The following is a 20,314-nucleotide window of genomic DNA, read 5'->3' as shown; positions in this document are numbered from 1 at the left end:
ACATACGTTTGTGAGCTTCATTTTACCCTTTTGCACAATGATGATAGAAATGGCTACGTTATAAGGCAGTTACCCAGATTAGAGATAATATCAACATATGTGATTGACATCTAGTAAGTGTTCAATAAATATTAACCATTATTATATAATCTACCACTTTTGCTTCCTCCTTTAATACAGCTTAGTAGGACCTCTCCATTTTTCTCCTCCAATGTACCTCCAAAGTACATTTTACCACCAAGAACCTCTTTAAATTCTCCTTCTCACATCACTCCAGAAAAACTCCATAGCTGAGTCTTTGAACCCAAATATTCACTCAAGCTCTCTATCAAACAGCTCGTCTTTAAGATGTCCCCCAAATAACCTCAATCTTCTGCTGAATGTTCTTAGGGATCATGTAATTTCCTCCTGAAACATACATTCATGGAACCCACTCATGGTGTTCCAGGCCACACTTGAATACTTTTGTTAGTAAAAAAAAAAAATTGATTTTCTACTATGAGAGTCCATTCCATCTTTGGATAAGTATGAAAGAAATTATTCCCTTAAAAAATTGAAACATATTTTTCATTGGATTCTTCCCACTGGCCTTAGTTTGTACCTAGTTGGTTTTGAGTTAGAATAATCTGGTTTTAAATTCTAATTCTGTCACTTACTAGCTGTGTGAGATTAGGCAAGTTACAGACTTAATGACCTACAAAATAGACTCAATTATAGGCAACTCATAGATTTTTATGTTAGCAGTGAATAAGTTGGAGTATGCGGAATTCTTAACATAATTCTTGGTACATGGTAAATGTTAAATATTTGGTATCTATTATTAATACTGTGTTAATTTCCACTGACACAGTCTTAAATTGCATTTATTGACTGACTTGTTTTCCATAACAGTTTCTAAGACAAACAGGGAAAATGTTTCAAGTCCTCCAGTATTACGTGGGAAGTAATCATACAAATATAAATCATACAAATCATACAAACCGGAATCCTTTGGTTCAATCTCCTCATATATTTAAGAACACTAATGCTCAAATAATAAAATTACTTGGTTGAAGTTATTATTTGACAAAACAACAGCTACTGGTTTTTTGAGGCTCAGTTCTAACACTGTTTTTTAAAAAGCCCAGGGGAGATTTGCTGTGAGAAGACACAACATTGTGCTGTACAAGAGGCAATTCCATACCTATCCTGAGATTTTGGTTGTTTGTTCTATACTTAATGTGTAAATGAATAAATGTGTGTATTCGTTCTTTTGTATCATAGAAAGTACTATTTATTTTCTGGTGCCAAGTTTGTTTTTTCTATGCAATGACCTCCTCCAGTCATCTTTGAGTCTTTAATTTCACACACACAAACCTGTGTTGTAGGTGTTGGTACAAGGAGTTCAAAGTTTAGGACAAAGAAGGGAGACAGATTTTTTTCACTTCATCCTTCTGCTAAGCCCAGCGTATTGTTGGGGAGGATGGTAGTTCTAGGCTTTCCAGTGGAGATAAACAGCAAAGCAAGCAAGTGGTTGTCCAAGATAATTTAAAAATATATTTAGGAAAAACAGCTGTGAAGTAGACAGGTATGAGACAAATGTTCTCTAATTTACCAGAAGAAGGTAATTCTCTAAATAGGGGGAGCTCCCGAATGCTTGGTTTGCATAGACAGTATGCTACATAAATGACCATACATTTCTCAGAGTCACAGCCATTGTCATGTTTTTGAACTCTCTCTTTTATGGCTAGTTCCACAGGAAAATAATAACTGCAGTCAAATCAATAATGTTGCTACTAGAGCTTGTCTGCCAATTCTGACAGGGGTGTGTGAACAAGTGACTTCATTACGTACAGACACCAACATATAAATTGTATGCACAGAATTAGAGAGCTTGAGTACCTTAGTTCCAGCACATTCATTTACAGGTAAAGTCTGCAGAGGTGAAATGACTTAGATTACATGCCCTTATTATCCTTCCAGACCTAGGACTTTTTTTTTTCTTCCTATTGAGAGTAGTAAAGGTATTCCTTCTCCTTCATTAAACTACTAATTAAAACCCATCAGAAAATAGAATCAAGTATGTTAATCTTCTCTTTAGAGACAAATGTTAACAACTATCATTTGTTCCTTTTTTGGATAAATAATTTTCAGGAGAAAAACATGCCTATTCTATAGGAATATGTATATAAATGCACATATTGCATTTTTTCATAATCTCACCCATGATCATTTTTTTTTACCATGATCATTTTTTTTACCATATGAAAAAATATTCAGTCTTAGAAACCTAAGTTTGAGGATGATACAAATAAGAGATGGATAGTAAACATAATGATTAAAAAAATGATACAAAGTTGCAGGGATAATTTATCCATATTTTGGAGTCCTATGATGAATAAAAATAATAAGTTGTAGTGAAAATGAATAGAGAATTATTTAATAGCATCAGATATTTAGGGTTTTAGTGCAATCAATGGGAATTGAAAATATGTTGTGGTGATTAGTTGTAGTAACTTTAAAGTAGAGAGAAAAGAATAAGAAGAGAGATGAAAACCAGGTTCTATAATGAACAAAAAAAGATTTTAGGAGTCTTAGCTTAAATTAGAGAGGACATGATAGGTATCTTTGTTTATGTGGCTGTCATGTAGTTTTTCCCTGAAAAATTATTTTGTGTAGCTTCAAAGGTGAGAACTAGGACCTGGGCACAGGCTTCAACTCAGCACAAGTAAAACAATGTGAGAAATCAGATGCTGAATACCACTTGCCAGGAATGTTGGAGGGAATTCAGGTTTTTGATGAGTAACCAGAAAATTCCATGTAACTAAGATTAGGTAATCTTAAAAAAAAAATTTATAAGAAATCTTGCACTTGTTCTGTTTTCACTGTTGTTTTGTTTATAGCTAATTTCTTGATGTTTCTCAAATGACTTATGTCATGTCTTCAGAAATAACTCTTAAGACTGTGCTGTATGGCATCAAGTTACCATCACTTTTGTAGAATCTAAAAATACAGACTGTGCTGAAAATACAGACTGTGAACTAGGTAGATAGTGGGCTGGAAGATGGTGAGGAAGACATTTGCTTCTTGCTCTTATGTTACGGAATTAAATATATATATTCACAATACTTTATTAATTTTATTTTTTTAAAGATTACAGTTTTAAGGTTTAAAGAGACTTCTTTTACTCCAACTTTCCCTTACCAGACTGGGCAGAGAATGCTATTTCTTGGGTTCAAATATTTTGCTTTTGACCTGTGGCAAACCTAATAAAATAGTGCCAGCAACATCATCATTAACCATTATCTATGGATGCTTTATTCTTACAGCATTTCTACATGGGAATCTTAATAAGCTATTTCCAGACACTGTCTCTTATAGGCAGCATTCATGAAACTGGCCAGGTTTCTAAAGATAGTGGTAGAACTTTGTATCTTAGCTTGAGATGCCACACCTTTGACAAGAAGGATCAGCGAAGTACTCAACACTTTAAAAAAATGCTAATCCAACAGCAAGATGGTCAAGAGCTGTGGGAATGTAATTCTGGTGTCTTATAAATGCTTTTCTGAAGAAGAATGAGGACCAATTTTTAAATAGAGAGGAAAGGGGCATCTGATGCAATAAACCTGGTGAGATCAGAAAGAGAATCTGAGAGGATCCCAATACTGTTAGACATTTTAAGCAGTGAGAGCCATGTAGAAATCCTTCTGTGAACCACAGAAATAATAAACGCTGAGCCCATTGGAACATAATCTCAATCAGCAAGATGCCACTGCCTTCCAGATTTCCTCACAGGGCCCTGCGAAGTCCATGCCAAAACTAGCAGTGGATTTCTCCCATCTAATATCCCCTTGTGCCTTATTCAATTATTGTCACTGCTCTCTGACCATGCACTGTCCCTTCAGACTCTCATTTCCCAACTAAGTCAGTCAGAGGAGGCTGAGTGTCCATTAGGACGTACTCTAAGACTGCAAACCACCTTGCTCCATGTGAAAAGACGGAACAGAGAGTAAAGAGAGCAGGGGGAACCCTTCAAGTGTTGCTGGCAACCTTCTCACCTACTGGATTACTGGCCAGACACAAACAAGAAGGGCTATGAGTGGTCCGGGAGATTGCTCTAGTTAATTGGCAAAGGGGAGCTGGTTGGGAGGAGGAGAACCCAGGAGGAGGGAGAACTGGGCATTTCAGTGCACTGCAGGATGGCATCGCCTCTGCCCTGGCTCTACATTATTCTATGGTGAGTAAGACTTTTTTCTGATTTTTCCTTTTAGCTCGGAGAAAAGGGCAAGCACACACCCACTGGGTGACTTCTCTACCAAATCATGGAAGTAGCCTGGGTGGTGTGGCATGTATGTGTGGTGGGGTAGACGAGGCTGGAATGAACAGCCTATTTTCTCTAAGGCCAGGAGTGAGGGTCATTTACTGTCTACTCACAGGGTAGAAAATGCCCTAGGGAAACTTGAAGATGAAGGAAGCTTCTACTCCAGAAACATCAGTCGGATCCTGGACAACTTGCTTGAAGGCTATGACAATCGGCTACGACCGGGATTTGGAGGTGAGAGGCATCCTTACTAGACCAAATGTCTGTACTTTTCTTCCCCCTTAGTGCCATTCCAAGGCACAGAGGTCTCAAGATAGCAGAGTGGCAGGTTGCAGGGCCTGGGGAGGCACCATGTGTATGTTCCCATCCAGTCTCTGTCCCTTCCTCAATTCGCAACCTTATATGCCAGTCATTTGAACTCTCTAAGCCTCAGCTTTCTCAACTGTAGTGTGGGTGTATGAACAGTGTTTGCCTCATAGGGCATTTGAGTGTAAAATGAGATTCGCCATATAAAACACTTTCTTTAGCATTTGTCCTATTAATGCTATCACTAAACATTAATTATTGTTGTAATTTTCTTTAGAATACTAACCTAGTTCTCTTCCATTCCTTAAATTTCACAATTTTGCCAGAATAAATTCAAAATAATGCAACTGGTGTGAGTTTGTAGAGTTGAAAATCCAAAGGATTCCTGCTGCTGGAATTACTTTAGGATGGGTTGCAGATTCTGGCCATGAGAAGGGGCTTTGTGATAGAGTTGTTCAGTTCAGTCCCCTTAACACCATTGATGATAATTGCCCCCATCCCTCTGGGCTCATTTCAGGTGCTGTCACTGAAGTCAAAACAGACATTTACGTAACAAGTTTTGGGCCCGTGTCAGATGTGGAGATGGTGAGTGAGCTCTGAGTGAGGAGAGTAATTTTGCTTAGTGGGGGGAGAGGGCTGAATCCCAGAATGAATGATAAGGGGCATTGTTACCAAACTTGGCTCCAGATCCAAAAGCAATATGTGTGCTCCTGCTGGGAAGGAATGGCCATTAGAGCAGATTACTGGTTTAATCTCCTTCACATTTCACTAAAGGCTCTGCTTGAATACTAATCTGAGGGGGCTTTTATGATGATATCCTCTCTTCTGTTCACATATTATGCATCTATTCTTCCCTACAAAGAGAAGATTTTTCCCCATCTTTATGAAGTCCTAGTAAATTTTTGGAGGAGAAAAAAGAAAAACCAGCAAAGATGGTATGCTACATAAGTGTATATTGCGAATATCTATTAAATTTAAAACATAGCTGTTTTGGCAGTGCATCTTTCTCGGTATGTGTTATTAAAACAGTAAAGGGAGTCCTTTGGAAAGACTAATGCATTCCACCTTTTATGTTTGCAAATGGACCAACAGGTGTTCTGGGGACTCTATTCCAGGTACAGATGGCTATAGGATTCATAAGAGGGTATTTATAGTAAGCAGCAATGAAAACCTGAAACAGCCTTCTAGAACAAAGTATATTATGATATTCCTTCATATTTCTCAGGTAGTATGTCCCCTTAAAAGTAAAATATAAATACTAAAACTGAAGAAAAACATAACTCTTTAAAGTGGTGCATTAAATGTACTAGGGGAATGTAATTCTAGATAAACAGTTATTAGATACTTTCATCTTCTGCTTTTTGAGTTGGCAAGATAAGGAGAAAGGAAAGGAGGAGGAATAAAAAAGGGAAAAAGGAAGAAGAGAAAGAGAAAGAGAAAGAGAAAGGGGGAGCAGGAGAAGAGAAGTAAGAAGAAACAACACGGAAGAGGGGGAGAGAGTGAGGAGTACTTTATTTAAGTGATAGATGTCTTAAGACTTGAGAGAAATTAGAGTCAGCATTTTCCAGAATTCTCAATTATTTAACTATCATATTTTTCATTTGAGTACTGACTCACCCCAAGAATAAATAACCACAACCATATTCTACGGTACCATTTAAATCTGGGGACACTTAGAATTTATTTTATGCATGTGTCTCTTTTTTAAGACACGCATCTTTTTTTTTTTTTTTTTTTTTTTTTTTTTTGTGGTACGCGGGCCTCTCACTGTTGTGGCCTCTCCCGTTGTGGAGCACAGGCTCCGGACGCGCAGGCCCAGCGGCCATGGCTCACGGGCGCAGCTGCTCCACGGCATGTGGGATCTTCCTGGACCGGGGCACGAACCCGTGTCCCCTGCATCGGCAGGCGGACTCTCAACCACTGCGCCACCAGGGAAGCCTAAGACACGCATCTTATATTTGTACAAGAGAGGCTTGTTATATCCTGGATCATCATTATATGGATATATTGTGTGTCAAATTATAGTTTTAAAATATAATCACCACTTGCAGTAATAGGTCTCATAAAGGAACATATAAAGTAGGCAAAGCAATTCTTGACAATATTTTGACATAATTATAAGTTGCTATTTATCATTGACTTTTGCAAAGGCCCTTATCATAATTCTTAAGATTTTTAATGTTATTTCATAAAAGCCACAAATTAAAACTCATAATTTTGACTATGCATGCTTAAATGATGTTCTGTTTGGGTAATTATGGTAACATTTGCTTTTATGTTCTCTGAGAACAGTATAAAATAATCATGATGTGCAGACACGAGTATGCTTATCAAGTAAAGTTTCTCTATCCTCGGAACTTTACTAAGTGGTACCATGTTGCTCGGAGATACCTTTGAAGGTGAACAAGCTGCTAAGGGAATGGTTAGACTCACTGATGGTAGGAAGGTCAGCACAAAACCTAGACTAAATCTTTTTCTATTTTTCTTCTAAATTAAGGAGGGGGAACTCAATAGGTCAATAGATGAAGAAATGGATGACTGATAGAAAAAGAGGAAGAATGTTAAGGAAGGTGAAGGTGGAAGAGAGAGGTTTGCACAATACAACACTATCTTTTTGTAACAATATTACAATCTTAGAGTGTGAAAAAATAATAATTCACTGAAATCATCACTTTCCTGATAGGTTATTGTCATAAAAAGTTGCTTCGTTTCTTAAGTTTTAGGATTGGGTATGTAAGCTAGTGAATAAACTATTCTTAATAAGCCATCTGCCCAGCATGCATGAATCTCTTATTTTGTCTTAGGAGTATACAATGGACGTTTTCTTCCGCCAGACTTGGACTGATGAGAGGTTGAAGTTTGGGGGGCCAGCTGAGATTTTGAGTTTGAATAACCTGATGGTCAGTAAAATCTGGACACCTGACACTTTTTTCAGGAATGGCAAAAAATCAATTGCTCACAATATGACAACTCCTAACAAACTCTTCAGAATAATGCAGAATGGAACAATTCTATACACCATGAGGTGAGGTTTCCCCAATTCTACTTCCTCTGCCCAAATTATTTGCCCATCATACTAACTCAGAACCACTTACTTCAATGTCCCTTAGGCTTACCATCAATGCTGACTGTCCTATGAGGCTGGTTAACTTTCCTATGGATGGGCACGCTTGTCCACTCAAGTTTGGGAGTTGTAAGTTACAAAAAGCTTCTCAGAGTTAAATAATGCATTCAAAATACATAATTATTTGGTTTTAGTCAGACACTGGAAAGCAAAAGAGAAATATTACTCTGACGTTCTCAGTATGATTCCAGGAATTAACTTCCTTAATCATGTCTCTCAATCATACAGTCAGAGGTTTTGGTCACCAGGATTAAAGAAAATCATTTAAAAAATTTGTTTGTATTTCCTTTTTATAATGAACAAGATTTTCTTTGAAAGAAAAAAAACACACTATTAGCCAGATTTACTTCTCTGTTTAATTTGTTTAAAAAATTCAGATGCTTACCCCAAAAGTGAAATCATTTATACATGGAAAAAAGGACCACTTTACTCAGTGGAAGTCCCAGAAGAATCTTCAAGCCTCCTTCAGTATGATCTGATTGGACAAACGGTATCTAGTGAGACAATTAAATCTAACACAGGTAAGCATTTGACCAATGCATGGATGTAATCCTGCATGGTGACTCCAGTGCACATTTTCAAAATATCTATTTCTTTTTCTTCTGCATTATCCATCCTTAGCTAAACTTGTTATTTTAAAGTGATGAGTAGCTTCCTTTAAAATTGATTTTGCAACCATGTGCATATAAAGATTTGTGTAGCCTTGGAGTGAGTAGTTTTGTATGTATATGACACAAAGAACCCCGCAGAAAACAATGAGCTGATGCATCTATCATCTGCTGATTGAGTCGCTTTGTCATACATTGAAAAAATGTCTTCACTTGTTTTCTTCCCACCCATATTAATTTAAAGATCTGCAAGATTTATTTCCAGCTGCATTCTTTCTGCACACTGTCAACAGCAATAATCCTGATATACCTGTCTTCCAACAGGTGAATACGTAATAATGACAGTTTATTTCCACTTGCAAAGGAAGATGGGCTATTTTATGATACAGATCTATACTCCTTGTATTATGACGGTCATACTCTCCCAGGTGTCTTTCTGGATTAATAAGGAGTCTGTTCCGGCCAGAACTGTCTTTGGTATGCTTCACTCTTTGGGCTCTACTTTCTGTCATCCTCCAGCTCACATTGCTTGTGTATTTTACGGGAACATTCACACCAGTGCACTTTTTCAACCCACAAAGGAAATAAACTCCTATCTCGTTTAGACACATGTATCATATAAAATGACCCTCATCTTATCTCACGTTGTGTGGCGAATCAACAATAGATTAGTCTCAGCAAGAATTCTGGCTGGTTTCCTGTGACTTTGACGTGCCCTATTTAGGAGAGTTGTCTTTTGGTTGGTTTGTTTTGTTTTTTAAACTCAATTTGCTTTTTCATAACTAAAAAAAGAAAGCAGAAAATTAAAAACTGACAAGTAAAGCAATGAAAAAAAGGCTAAGATATTGAACCCACAGATACGTAAATTATATCTCACTTTTATTAGGTTGGATCTTAAAAAAATTTGCCATTTTTTAGGTCTAAAAATAGTTAAATATCACCAGTTTCCCCATTGTTCAACCTAAATATTTAGTTACATTTATGATGTATAGAATCACTACTAGTGTGATGGAACAAAATGAAGTAAAAGAGCTATAACAGAAAAATATCATCTGTAACAAAATCCAGTATTTTTCTCAGTTTTCCTGATTATAAATTTATTAGTTCATAGGGAAGACCTGAGTTTAATTGAAATCTCAGATGAATTTTGACTTTTTAATTTACCATACTAAAATAGATCTCTTTTTGCAAGTTATAAAAGAATATTTATATAATGATGTTTACCATCTTTGAATTATATAAATCCCCCAAGACAGAAAACTGCTGGCAGATGAGTCATGAAATTATTTTCTCATGATTAAATATTTTATCTTAAAACCAAGCTAGAAATGAAAAAATTTCAGAAATCTAATTTATATTTATTATTCACAATGCGTAGACTTATTAAATAATTTGATCAGAAGTTCAAAGTTTTATTAGTTATGTAATAATTTGCTATTATTATATTATAATATATTATTATTAATAATACACATCACCACACTAGGTTTTGAAGGAAACCAAAATGTGAATGCCTATGATAACTGTGAACAATTAAAAATCATAAAATAATAACAAAAAATACATTTGTAACAAAAATCCTCTCTACCAGCATGGTCCCATTTGATCTTGTTATTGGATTGCAAATGCTAATAGTGCATTTCTCATTCTGTTTCATTCTAGGGATCACCACTGTCTTAACCATGACCACTCTAAGCATCAGTGCCAGGCACTCCTTGCCAAAAGTGTCTTATGCGACCGCCATGGATTGGTTTATAGCTGTTTGCTTTGCTTTTGTCTTCTCTGCCCTTATTGAGTTCGCAGCTGTCAACTACTTTACCAATCTTCAGACACAGAAGGCCAAAAGGAAGGCACAGTTTGCAGCCTCACCCCCAGTGACAATATCAAAAGCGACTGAACCCTTGGAAGCTGAGATTGTTTTGGTAATTGTTTACTTTTCTAATGTTAGCTACCATATAGGAAAAGGCAGCCGAAATAGTTACCACAAACAGTTAGATAGTCCAAAAGTAATATTAGTGGGGCATGAGTTACATAACTTTGGTTCCAAGGCCAACTTCTTCTCCAGCTTCACAGAAAAAAGCCAAGCAACAACCCTTCATTTATCTTTGCTCTAAACTTTTGGTATTCCTCATTCATCATCCTCACTAATACTGGCAGATTGCAAGCTCTCAGAGGAGACAGAAAATTCTTAGCCTTTAGATGTTTCCTTTGAACAGGTTCTGTTATACCGACTAGGGAGAATAAAGTTAAAAAAAAAAAGTTCCTAATGAGGTTTCAGAGTCTGAAGGAAACAAACAGGGACTCCTATGGACAATTTCTGTTAGAAATCCACTTGCTGCTTTATTTCAGGAGGGCAAGTTGTGTATATTAGGTTCTATGAATGCTGAGTCATAAGCCAAGTTTTTGACTCATGTGAAAACATTCTCATGTTCACATTCATGTTATATGTATATAATATACATATTATTATGTATATTAATGTGTTTTTTTGAGACACAATCAGTGAGAAATACCTATAAAATTAAGTTTAGATTTGCTGTGGCTAAGCTCTGGTCCCCAAAGTTTTTTTGAATAAAAAATAAATGTTAGCATTAATAATTCAAGGGTCTTAAATGTGCCCCCAAATTTCAATTTCACATATGAATAAATTCTCACAATTAAGTTGCATGTACTTTTTAAAAAATGGATTATAGAACTGATTGACAAGTGTACATTTTTATTTCAAAACAAACTTTAAACAGTAGCTCTTGAAAAGAGGAAAATTTTGCTCTACAAAATCAAGTAACGCAGACACTTTGAACTGAAAATTTCTTTATAACTGATCAATTCTCATGACTATTTCCAAATCGCAAAACCACATACAGCCCAGTTAATTCTTGGTTAAATTTTATGATAAAAATTATAAAACTATGTGTGTTTTACTTTCCAAATACTCAGATGTTTATTGGCTTTAAAAGATAATTTTGTATTGAAACTTTTCTCTTTGATAAACTTAGAAACTTGTTTGAGAATTTACATTTTCTCTAAAGGATAAGACCAGTCCCATGATAAGTGGCAATATGTAATTTAAAGACTTTTTTTTTCTTGAGTTAGACCTTGTTTTAAAAAAAAAAAGTTTGCCATCCAGTAATCTGGTCCAATTACACTTACAAATAAAAAGCAGAGCCTCAGAGAAGGAAAACATCGGGCACTAGTTGGTAGAAAAACTAGGAATTGATTCCAGAACTCCTAATATCCACAGATTTACAGAGGCTGAGGCCCTAACCTCCCCAACACTTTTTCAAAGACTGAAATATAATAGAGTGCGTACCACTGGGTGAAAGATTCTCTGTATGTAGGTAAGGTTATTCCCAAAATTCTTCCCTTAATTTAATGATGTTTTCTTATATATGGTGTGTGCTTTGAAAGTTCACAAAAATATAAATTTTGTAACAAAAATATGTTAAAGACCCAGTTCAAAAGACTTGAAAATTATATTTTTCAGAAAAGATAAATTCAAAATATTTTTTAGAATTATTTTGTGTGTAAAAATAAGTGATTATGTTACAACCTATCTGTACTTACATAGGTATATAATTGACATATTGTCCAAAGGTCATATATTATCTTAACATATAGCTGGAAAGGAAGAAGAATTAATATTTATCATAATTCCATTTAACAGTTTCTTATTTGAGAAACACAGTAAAAATAAAAAGAGAAATTCATGACAAAGAAGGTAAGAAAAGTGATTTTGAATATAGTCACTGATCTGATATTGAGACAAAAAGAAAGACCAACTTCCTTACTTCAACTCTTTTAAAATATATATTACTGGGCTTCCCTGGTGGCGCAGTGGTTGAGAGTCCACCTGCCAATGCAGGGGACACGGGTTCGGGTTCGTGCCCCGGTGTGGGAGGATCCCACGTGCCGCGGAGCGGCTGGGCCCATGAGTCATGGACGCTGAGCCTGCGCGTCTAGAGCCTGTGCTCCGAAAAAAAAATAAAATATATATTACTAAGAAGAATATGATTTCAAATCCTTAGAGAAAGCATAGTTATCATTCCCTGAGTCCATTATTTTAAAGGTATAATTTATTAATAAGATGGAATTTAAGATCTCAGGTCTTCATGTAAACTATCTTCTAATAGTTCTAAAATAATAACATATAATGAGCAGGTCCTTTGGGAAGCTGGATAAAAAATTGCATTTAAATCATCTCAAAGTAGTTTTTTCCTTGCAAGTTGACTTTTCTCCCTACAAAAAATTATATTTCTAAACCTGGCTCCACTTAAAATATTCCAAGGCAATGAAAAGGAGAATTTTGTTTCTGAAAGGCTAAGTCAAAGTTGAAAAATGAAAAAAAAGTAACCAAACCTAACAATATTAACCTTGTAGGCATCAAAAAATATAAATGATTACAAAGAACATGTACAGTTTCATTTATTTATGTCAAAACTTGGCTATTGCCTTATATAATATAGAGGAACAAACATAAATTACACATTTTGAATTTATACAGCACAATGGTATATTATGATTGCAAGGTTATTTTTTCTTTCAAATACCATGACATTTTAAAATGCCTATTCAGTTGTAATCAAAATAACATTACTTGAGTAAGTTGGACATTGAAATAGCAAACCAATGTGGTAAAGTTGAAATGAGATTAAGTGCTTGGATATTTCATGTGATTCTAAGTTGTATGTTTTAATATGCACATTGCTTTTCACAGGAAACTGCTTAGAATGAATGTGAAAACTTTATCACTTTGAATTTGACCTTGAAATTTATTATAATAATGACAAAAAAATTCAGGCATTTAAAGCCTAGTACTCACACCTGAAGAGACATCTAAAACTAAATCTTCAGAAGTGCTCTATAGACTATTAATCTTTCTTATTTTAAGGCATTTGGAAGTGGAGACTTTATATTTTTGGATTTTGAGAAGAAATTGTCCACAGTTTCTTTCCTGCTTATATGGTATCTTTCCATATTGTTTTTATTTGGTATGCTATTTTGGCTTTAGAGAGTTATTCCTGTATTTATGTTTCAGAGCTTATTATGTGTCTGGGGTACACTTATTTTATATATAAGACCAAGTTTAGACTTTGATCTCTTTCTGGATGTTTTGCTAGTTTTCTTGTTATTTTAAAAATCTAAGCCCTCACCACTATGTTCCTAAGAATGAATCCCTTGGCCCCCCACCCATCAATACACCCAATGTGGCTTTTCTTTTTCACAGAACGTGTGATGTTCTTGGTAAATTATCTACAAACTAAGTTGACCAAAATTTAATTGGTCAAGATAATAACTATATTTATACCGATTATGTTACTTTTTCTTTTCACCTGACACCAATTTATTGAGTACCTATGTGCTCATCAAATTATTCATACCATAAGCCTTTTATTTGTTAAGTGCTTTTTTGCCAGACCCTTTGTAGAATGCTGAAGCTACCTTAGTAAGTGACATCAGTAGGGCCTCTTCCATCATCGAGCTGCCTGTTGAGCAGGAAGAGAGGAAACTACTCAAGGAGCCATGACAATATACTGTGATAAAGGCTGTGGTTAGACATGTATAGAAGGCTGAAAAAAAGCCATGAGAGAGTACCTAACTCAGTCTGGAGGGGTGATTGTGGAGGAAGTGATGCCTATGCAGAGAAAAGAAAGATGAGCCTGGCCCTGCTCTAGAAACTCTAAGTCAGTTGTTAGAAACTTGGGCACAGAGAGGGAAATAAGACGTAATGTCCTTTCTGGACTCTTTCCAAGGTTGGAACGTCTGCTGGGCCATTACTATGTTGCCCTTCACCTGTGTAGAAAAATATGAATCATAGCATACTGAAAGATTTACCTCCCCTGTTCCAAATCGTGCTAAGATTTCTTTCAGTACTACCATTACTCCAAAGAATTAACAGTTGAATTAAGACCATCAGAGACTCTGAGCACCAGAAAGATCATGATGTCCCTTCCCCATGGTAGCGCCGTCATATGACTTATGGAGAGGGTGGGGTGGATTAGATGAGAGGTGTAGGTGGTTGGCTCTTTCCCTCTACCTTCCATCAAATCGCCATCCAATATTCCTCTTTGCACCCTCCAAACATTCCAGTGTGGTTTTTAGACATGCCACTAGCACCACTGACCCACAAGATTGCTACCAATAAGCTGCTTCTCTGCAGGCATTGTCTCCGCTCCTCAATTCTACCAGCTGTAAAATAAATGTAAGGACATTTGACAGAGATTATTTTCTCCATAATGATTAATATGTAGCTTAAAAAATGTCAAATAGGGCTTCCCTGGTGGCGCAGTGGTTGAGAGTCCGCCTGCCGATGCAGGGGACACGGGTTCATGCCCCGGTCTGGGAAGATCCCACATGCCGCGGAGCGGCTGGGCCCATGAGCCATGACCGCTGAGCCTGCATGTTCAGAGCCTGTGCTCTGCAACGGGAGAGGCCACAACAGTGAGAGGCCCGCGTACCGCAAAAAAAAAAAAAAAAAAAAAAAAAAGTCAAATAATAAATGTTTTCAAAAATATTTTCTCTTGTTTTTGGTGCCCCTGTTCGCTGGTTCTAAAAGCAGATACTTTGTTTGTCCCTTGAGTAATGCAGCCCTGGTTAGAATATTTCTCCTAAGAGGTAACCCGTTGCCCCCTCTTCTTTAATATATTAGACTCACTAAATGCTGTATCAGAATTGCTCCAAGTACTTCCCAAATGCCTCATCCCTATACCAAATAACTGATTGTCACAAAGTCCAGTTCGACTCCAAGTACCTTTGCAATATGGCGTTACTTAAAACAAAACAGTGCTCTAAAAATACCCAAAGCAGGATGACACTGAACAGCAGGGGAGCCCCGGAAAAATTCAAAACCACAGGCGTTCCACTCAAAACAGTGACAGCCCCAAGCTGAGCCCTCATCTGGACTCTGACAAAAGCCTATTTTACCATCAGCTGAAGCTGCTGAGCTTACAGTAGAGCAGGCGGGATCTTACACAAACCTGTAGCTTGAATGGTTTGCAATATTGGCTTTCTTTTCATTTCAGAAATTCAGTGTGATTCTTCTAAATTTTAGGTGTCCGGTCTCCTACACTGCCGATTCTCAATTATCCAGGAGCTGATTATCCAGCGTGTGGGTTAGCCAGCCCTCTGGCATTTCCTTGAGCACCTTGTATTTGCTGCCTGCTAGAAATCCCCCAGCCATCATTGGGCAATGAGACAGTGTAATTCTAAACCAGTGAAGCTCAATGGTGGGTGAATTTTCCCCCAGAGGACATTTGTCAAGGAACAAGGATATTTTTGGTTGTCAAAACTCCGAGGAGGTGGGTGCTACAGGCATCTTGTGGATAGAGGACAGGGATGCTGCTCAACACCCCATGATGTACAGGACAGTTCCCACAACTAAGAAGTATCAGTATATCAGTAGCTTCGTGGTTGAGAAACCATGCCCTAAACCCTAAAGCTGATGGAAAGAAAAAGTAATATTTACTAAGAGTATGATCTCAGGCATCTGAGACGGATTGAGTGAGGTATTGCACTTAGTACTTGTGTGAGCTTTCTGCTTACACCTTCATTTGCTCATCTCTGAAATGAAAATATTTTTACATGATAGATTCTTCCTAGGAATAAGCAAAATAATGCATGCAAAGTGCCATGTAGTGCTTGTTAATGGTAAGCATTTAGATATGGTAACTATAATATAATGTAATATGAACAATATGCTAAAACATAGTGTAAAATAATCATAAAACGTTTTGTTCCCTTCTCTTTGCCTGACTACTCTAAAAAGTCTTGGGAAATGCTTAGATTTTCATTCATTTGTTGATTTGGCATATGTTTATTAAGCGTTCACTGTGTTCTGTGCACTGGCTAGGCACCGTGGAACACTTACACGTGAGAATAATATGCCCTCTACCACTAAGGCAATTTCATGTCAGGAAAGGGGATAAAGCACAACAGAAATAATACAGGGAAGAGGTGATGACAGCAGAGAGTTGTAACAGTTAGGTAGGCAGAAATATGTACAGAGAAAAGACACATTTCCTTTCTCAAGTTCTTAAAGACAAGAAGAAAACCTTACAGCTGAAACAGTAATTGTCCCTAACTTTCTTTTTTTCTTTTTTTTAATTTTCTTTTTTTTATTGAAGTATAGTTGATTTCAATGTAAGCTCAGGGAGAGCCAGTGACTCCTAAGGCATGTCTAAGTCATACAGCAGCTAAGTAGTATCTATGGAATTGCAGTCTAGGGCTTTCTGACTCTGCTGCCCTCTTAACTCCTAAGCAACCCTCCATAGAGATTGTCTGGGGAAGCAGATGAGGAAAAGAGGAATCCTACTGTATGAGACCTTTAATTCCAGGCTAATGCCATTGTGCATAAGTTTTTCATGCTGTTAGGTGGTGAATGATGTTGCTTAACTCTGGACAAGGGTTGTTCAGCAATCTTCATTAAGTCATTTGTGACACTGTGACAATGCCAAGAGATTGACAAATTTTCCCAACATCTCCAAAAGAGAGAGAGAGGTAAAACAATGCCTTACATTTTTTTGTGCTAGATTATGGTTTACAAACACTTTTTCATCTCAGTGAACTTATTCATGTCTGCCCTCTTTCTCCCTAATAAAGGAAGAAACATAGGCGTCAGACAGACAATGCATGCTATTAAAAATCAAGACGTGTTTAGAAAGAAAATCTGCTCTAAAACCTTGCCCTCTTTTCTTTCCATTATGATCCTTAGAAGATTTACTAGAGTAAAGTATTTTAATGTTCCTTATATCTGGGAGGAGGAGAGCTCTTTCTGAAGAATTTAACAGTGACAAATTTTGCTCTTTCAGGTGGGGAATATTTTAATAACATATATAATATTTGAAAATTCAAATCAGAGTTTGAGAAACATGGTAGAAAGCTCTTGGCAGACAATGCTATGTTTATTCTCTAATACAGGTAGCATGCATTGAGACCAAAATACCACTACTCTGGTCCTATCCACACACTATCTAGTGACCCTGGGCACAGTAGTCCTGGGTTGTTACATATTTTTAATAGAAAATGTCACTTATTTCCTATTCAAGATCAGTAGACTTGGCACTCTTCTATTTTAAATTCTCTTCTACCTCCAATACCTATGATTTATTTAATTCTGTCCAGAGTGCCTAGCCTAATACTGGGTCAACAGATAATAAATAAAGATATTCTTTGCTTGAACTTCACCATGGTCATGTCAAATCAGACTTCATACTGATTTATTTTTGCTTTTGGTAAAGAAACAGATTTTCCCATGGCCCCTAAAAGCACAGTGGGCTTGAACTCTCTGTGATGACTATTATAGATACTGGGCAAACTTCCATGACAAATCAAAAGCAAAATTCAGGATGGGAGTATAGAGAGGAGGGGTTCTCGGGGTTGTTGTTTCCCGCAGTTCAAATGTCACCACGTCGGTGGGTAATTCTGGTCCTGTGGCTCAACCAGCACAGGGGAGGTGACGGCCTCATCCTGTTGCTGGGGGGCTGCTGTCTAAAGCTCCAGGAGTCTGTGTCCATGTGAGTAACACACCCTGCCAGGCAGCAAAGTGGTGATTCTGCTGCCAAGGAGAAAACAAGGCAGTTTTACAAGAGCAGGGTTAATGTACAGCCAGGGTGTGAAGGCAGGGACCCAGCAAGGACAACCTGGCCACAAGGAGAGTGATTATTATAGGCCGTAGACAAGAAAAGGTAAGAATCAGAGGAAGCCCCCTAGTCTCCACCATTATGAAAGGAGTCTAAAGCAAATAGAATTAGAGTCTCTGAACCAGGCTCAATACTTTAAAGACGAGAAAATGCTGGGATGAAACAAGCAGTGAGATTGACCAAGGTGGTTTATTACGGGCTGTGAAACTATGGGCAAAGCAGTTCCCACATCTGGACCTCAGCCTTCTCATCTGTTACTTAATGCACTGAATATCCCTTTCAAGATTAGGATTGGTTGTCTTATGATTTCAGTGGAACAGAAAATCTCATGATAGAAAAGAACATATGACAATTCTGAGGTTAGTAAATATATCACTTTGGTAACTTAAGATGGAGGGAGACCAGTAGAGAAGCTCTGAATGGAAAGCAGAAAGCTCTCAATATAGAACTCTGGACCAAGAGGTAGTTGTATTTCAAGGGAAGAACAGTCATCCCACTCAATATAAGGGTATTTCTATTTTGTCACTCGCTTTTGATGTACGTGAGCACCTTTATATTTTTTTGCTGTTGTTGATACCTCAGTTGGTTCAAATTTATGAATGGTAAAGATTAGGCTGTAGGCTGGGAATGTGTCTAGAAGAATGATACCATTTAGCCAAGCTGTTATTTTCTTGTATTGAGTAATTGCCCACACATTCCAAAGTGAAATTTCCTCTCATTGCCCATACCCATTGCCCTATAGGTTTATGTATAACTGGGGTGGTGGGTGGATAAGCCCTTATAACCTGGCTTAGCTCCTAATGGTACAACACTCAACACAGTTTCTGGGGCATGGAACATGCTTAGCATCAATTGCTGATGTATTAAATTATAGGATGTTGGATGTTAGCAGATTGATGTTTTTAAAATTTGTTTTACCACTTTCTTGGAAAAGTAGCACCATCAATTACTATCAAGAATTTGCTGATATTTTAACTTATATAGTAAGTAGTCAGTAACTATCTGTCAATGATGAAAAAATGAATGATTAAGTGATGTCTATTCTTTTACCTAGGCTGAATATATATGTATCTTTTCCTCTACAGCATCCTGATTCCAAGTACCATCTGAAGAAAAGAATCACCTCTCTGACATTGCCAATAGTTCCATCCCCCAAGGCCAGCACAGTCCTCACAAGAGCTCCCATCTTACAGTCAACACCTGTCACCCCCCCACCTCTGTCTCCTACTTTTGGGGGTACCAGTAAAATAGACCAGTATTCTCGGATTCTCTTCCCAGTTGCATTTGCAGGATTCAACCTTGTATACTGGATAGTTTATCTTTCCAAAGACACGATGGAGGTGAGCAGCAATGTTGAGTAGCTTGCAGCCGTAATAACCTGTATCCTGTGAGTTCTCATTTTCTGAATGTTTAAAAATAGCAATGAGACTTGTATAGATGCTTTTCTGAACATGAAATCGAAATTGAAAATCTCTAACACATAGCTTTGAGTAAGCATGTATGGGCAAGAAAAGCAATAATGTTACTCCTCAAAATTGGAAGGTGAAGGTTGCTGAAAAATATGACTTTTCTGCACATTAGAGAAAATTTTATAAAAGGATAAAATGGATTCAAGATGAATTTGCCATTCTTTGTCCTTCATTATTCAATATTTTAATTGTGAATATTGTGAATATCATTTACCACAAAGCAAATAAAAATAAGAAATGCTGACACTTCCAAAGGCTGCCTTAAAATGTTTATTTTGGCTTAGTTCTCAAAAGAACAAAATATAAATAGTCTAAATAATCATCAGTACCTTAATACCAGCATGTTGGAGGCCTTTATGCTAGTAAAATGGCTTTCAGTGACATTGTAAAGCCTGTATTGAGCTTAGCCATTTGTTTTTAACCTTGCTGCGCTATTTTACCGCAATAAAATATGGTGTTTGCATACATATGAATTATACATAGATCATAAATTATATATGCATTTGTACATAGCTTTAGTTGGACTGCAGTACAATGTTGTTTTACCTCATTAAGCTCTCCTTTTAAAATAATATGCTCATTCATAATTCCATGAACTGGTAGAAGGCTTGTATATTATGACTGTTCTTATATCTCATATTCTTTACCTTTCTAAGTGTATCACTAAACAAAACAACAATAAACATGGTTCTCTGGGTCTGTTTAATAAAGCTCAGAAGTTTCCTTAAGTATGGGGAAATGAAGTGGTTACCTCCCCAGTGTTAGTGTCCCTGGGGATTCTGAGAGATAGAAGGTATGGGACAGCCAGGCTTGGTGACCCAGCTCTAAAAAAAGATGTGAATTTGTATTCAAATAGTCAATCCTGCTAGAAA

The 20,314-nt window shown here is 36.9% G+C and overlaps 1 protein-coding gene across 1 annotated transcript; it reads left to right on the top strand.

The window, feature by feature from the left end:
* Nucleotides 1-4,163: 4,163 nt before the first annotated feature.
* GABRA6 (gamma-aminobutyric acid type A receptor subunit alpha6) lies at nucleotides 4,164-19,334 on the top strand (the record flags this gene model as incomplete). Its single annotated transcript, XM_081232386.1, has 9 exons — nucleotides 4,164-4,216; nucleotides 4,416-4,534; nucleotides 5,124-5,191; nucleotides 7,411-7,631; nucleotides 7,717-7,799; nucleotides 8,108-8,251; nucleotides 8,663-8,815; nucleotides 10,001-10,260; nucleotides 19,059-19,334. The coding sequence occupies exons 1-9, from the start codon at nucleotides 4,179-4,181 to the stop codon at nucleotides 19,332-19,334; spliced, it is 1,362 nt and encodes a 453-aa protein (XP_081088512.1). The 5' UTR covers nucleotides 4,164-4,178.
* Between the last annotated feature and the right edge of the window lie 980 nt (nucleotides 19,335-20,314).

Source organism: Mesoplodon bidens (assembly GCF_964165515.1).
Source record: "Mesoplodon bidens genome assembly, chromosome: 4".
In the NCBI taxonomy this organism is placed as follows: domain Eukaryota; kingdom Metazoa; phylum Chordata; class Mammalia; order Artiodactyla; family Ziphiidae; genus Mesoplodon; species Mesoplodon bidens.
Note: the sequence above shows the minus strand (reverse complement) of the source record. Positions and strands in the feature narration are given on the sequence as shown.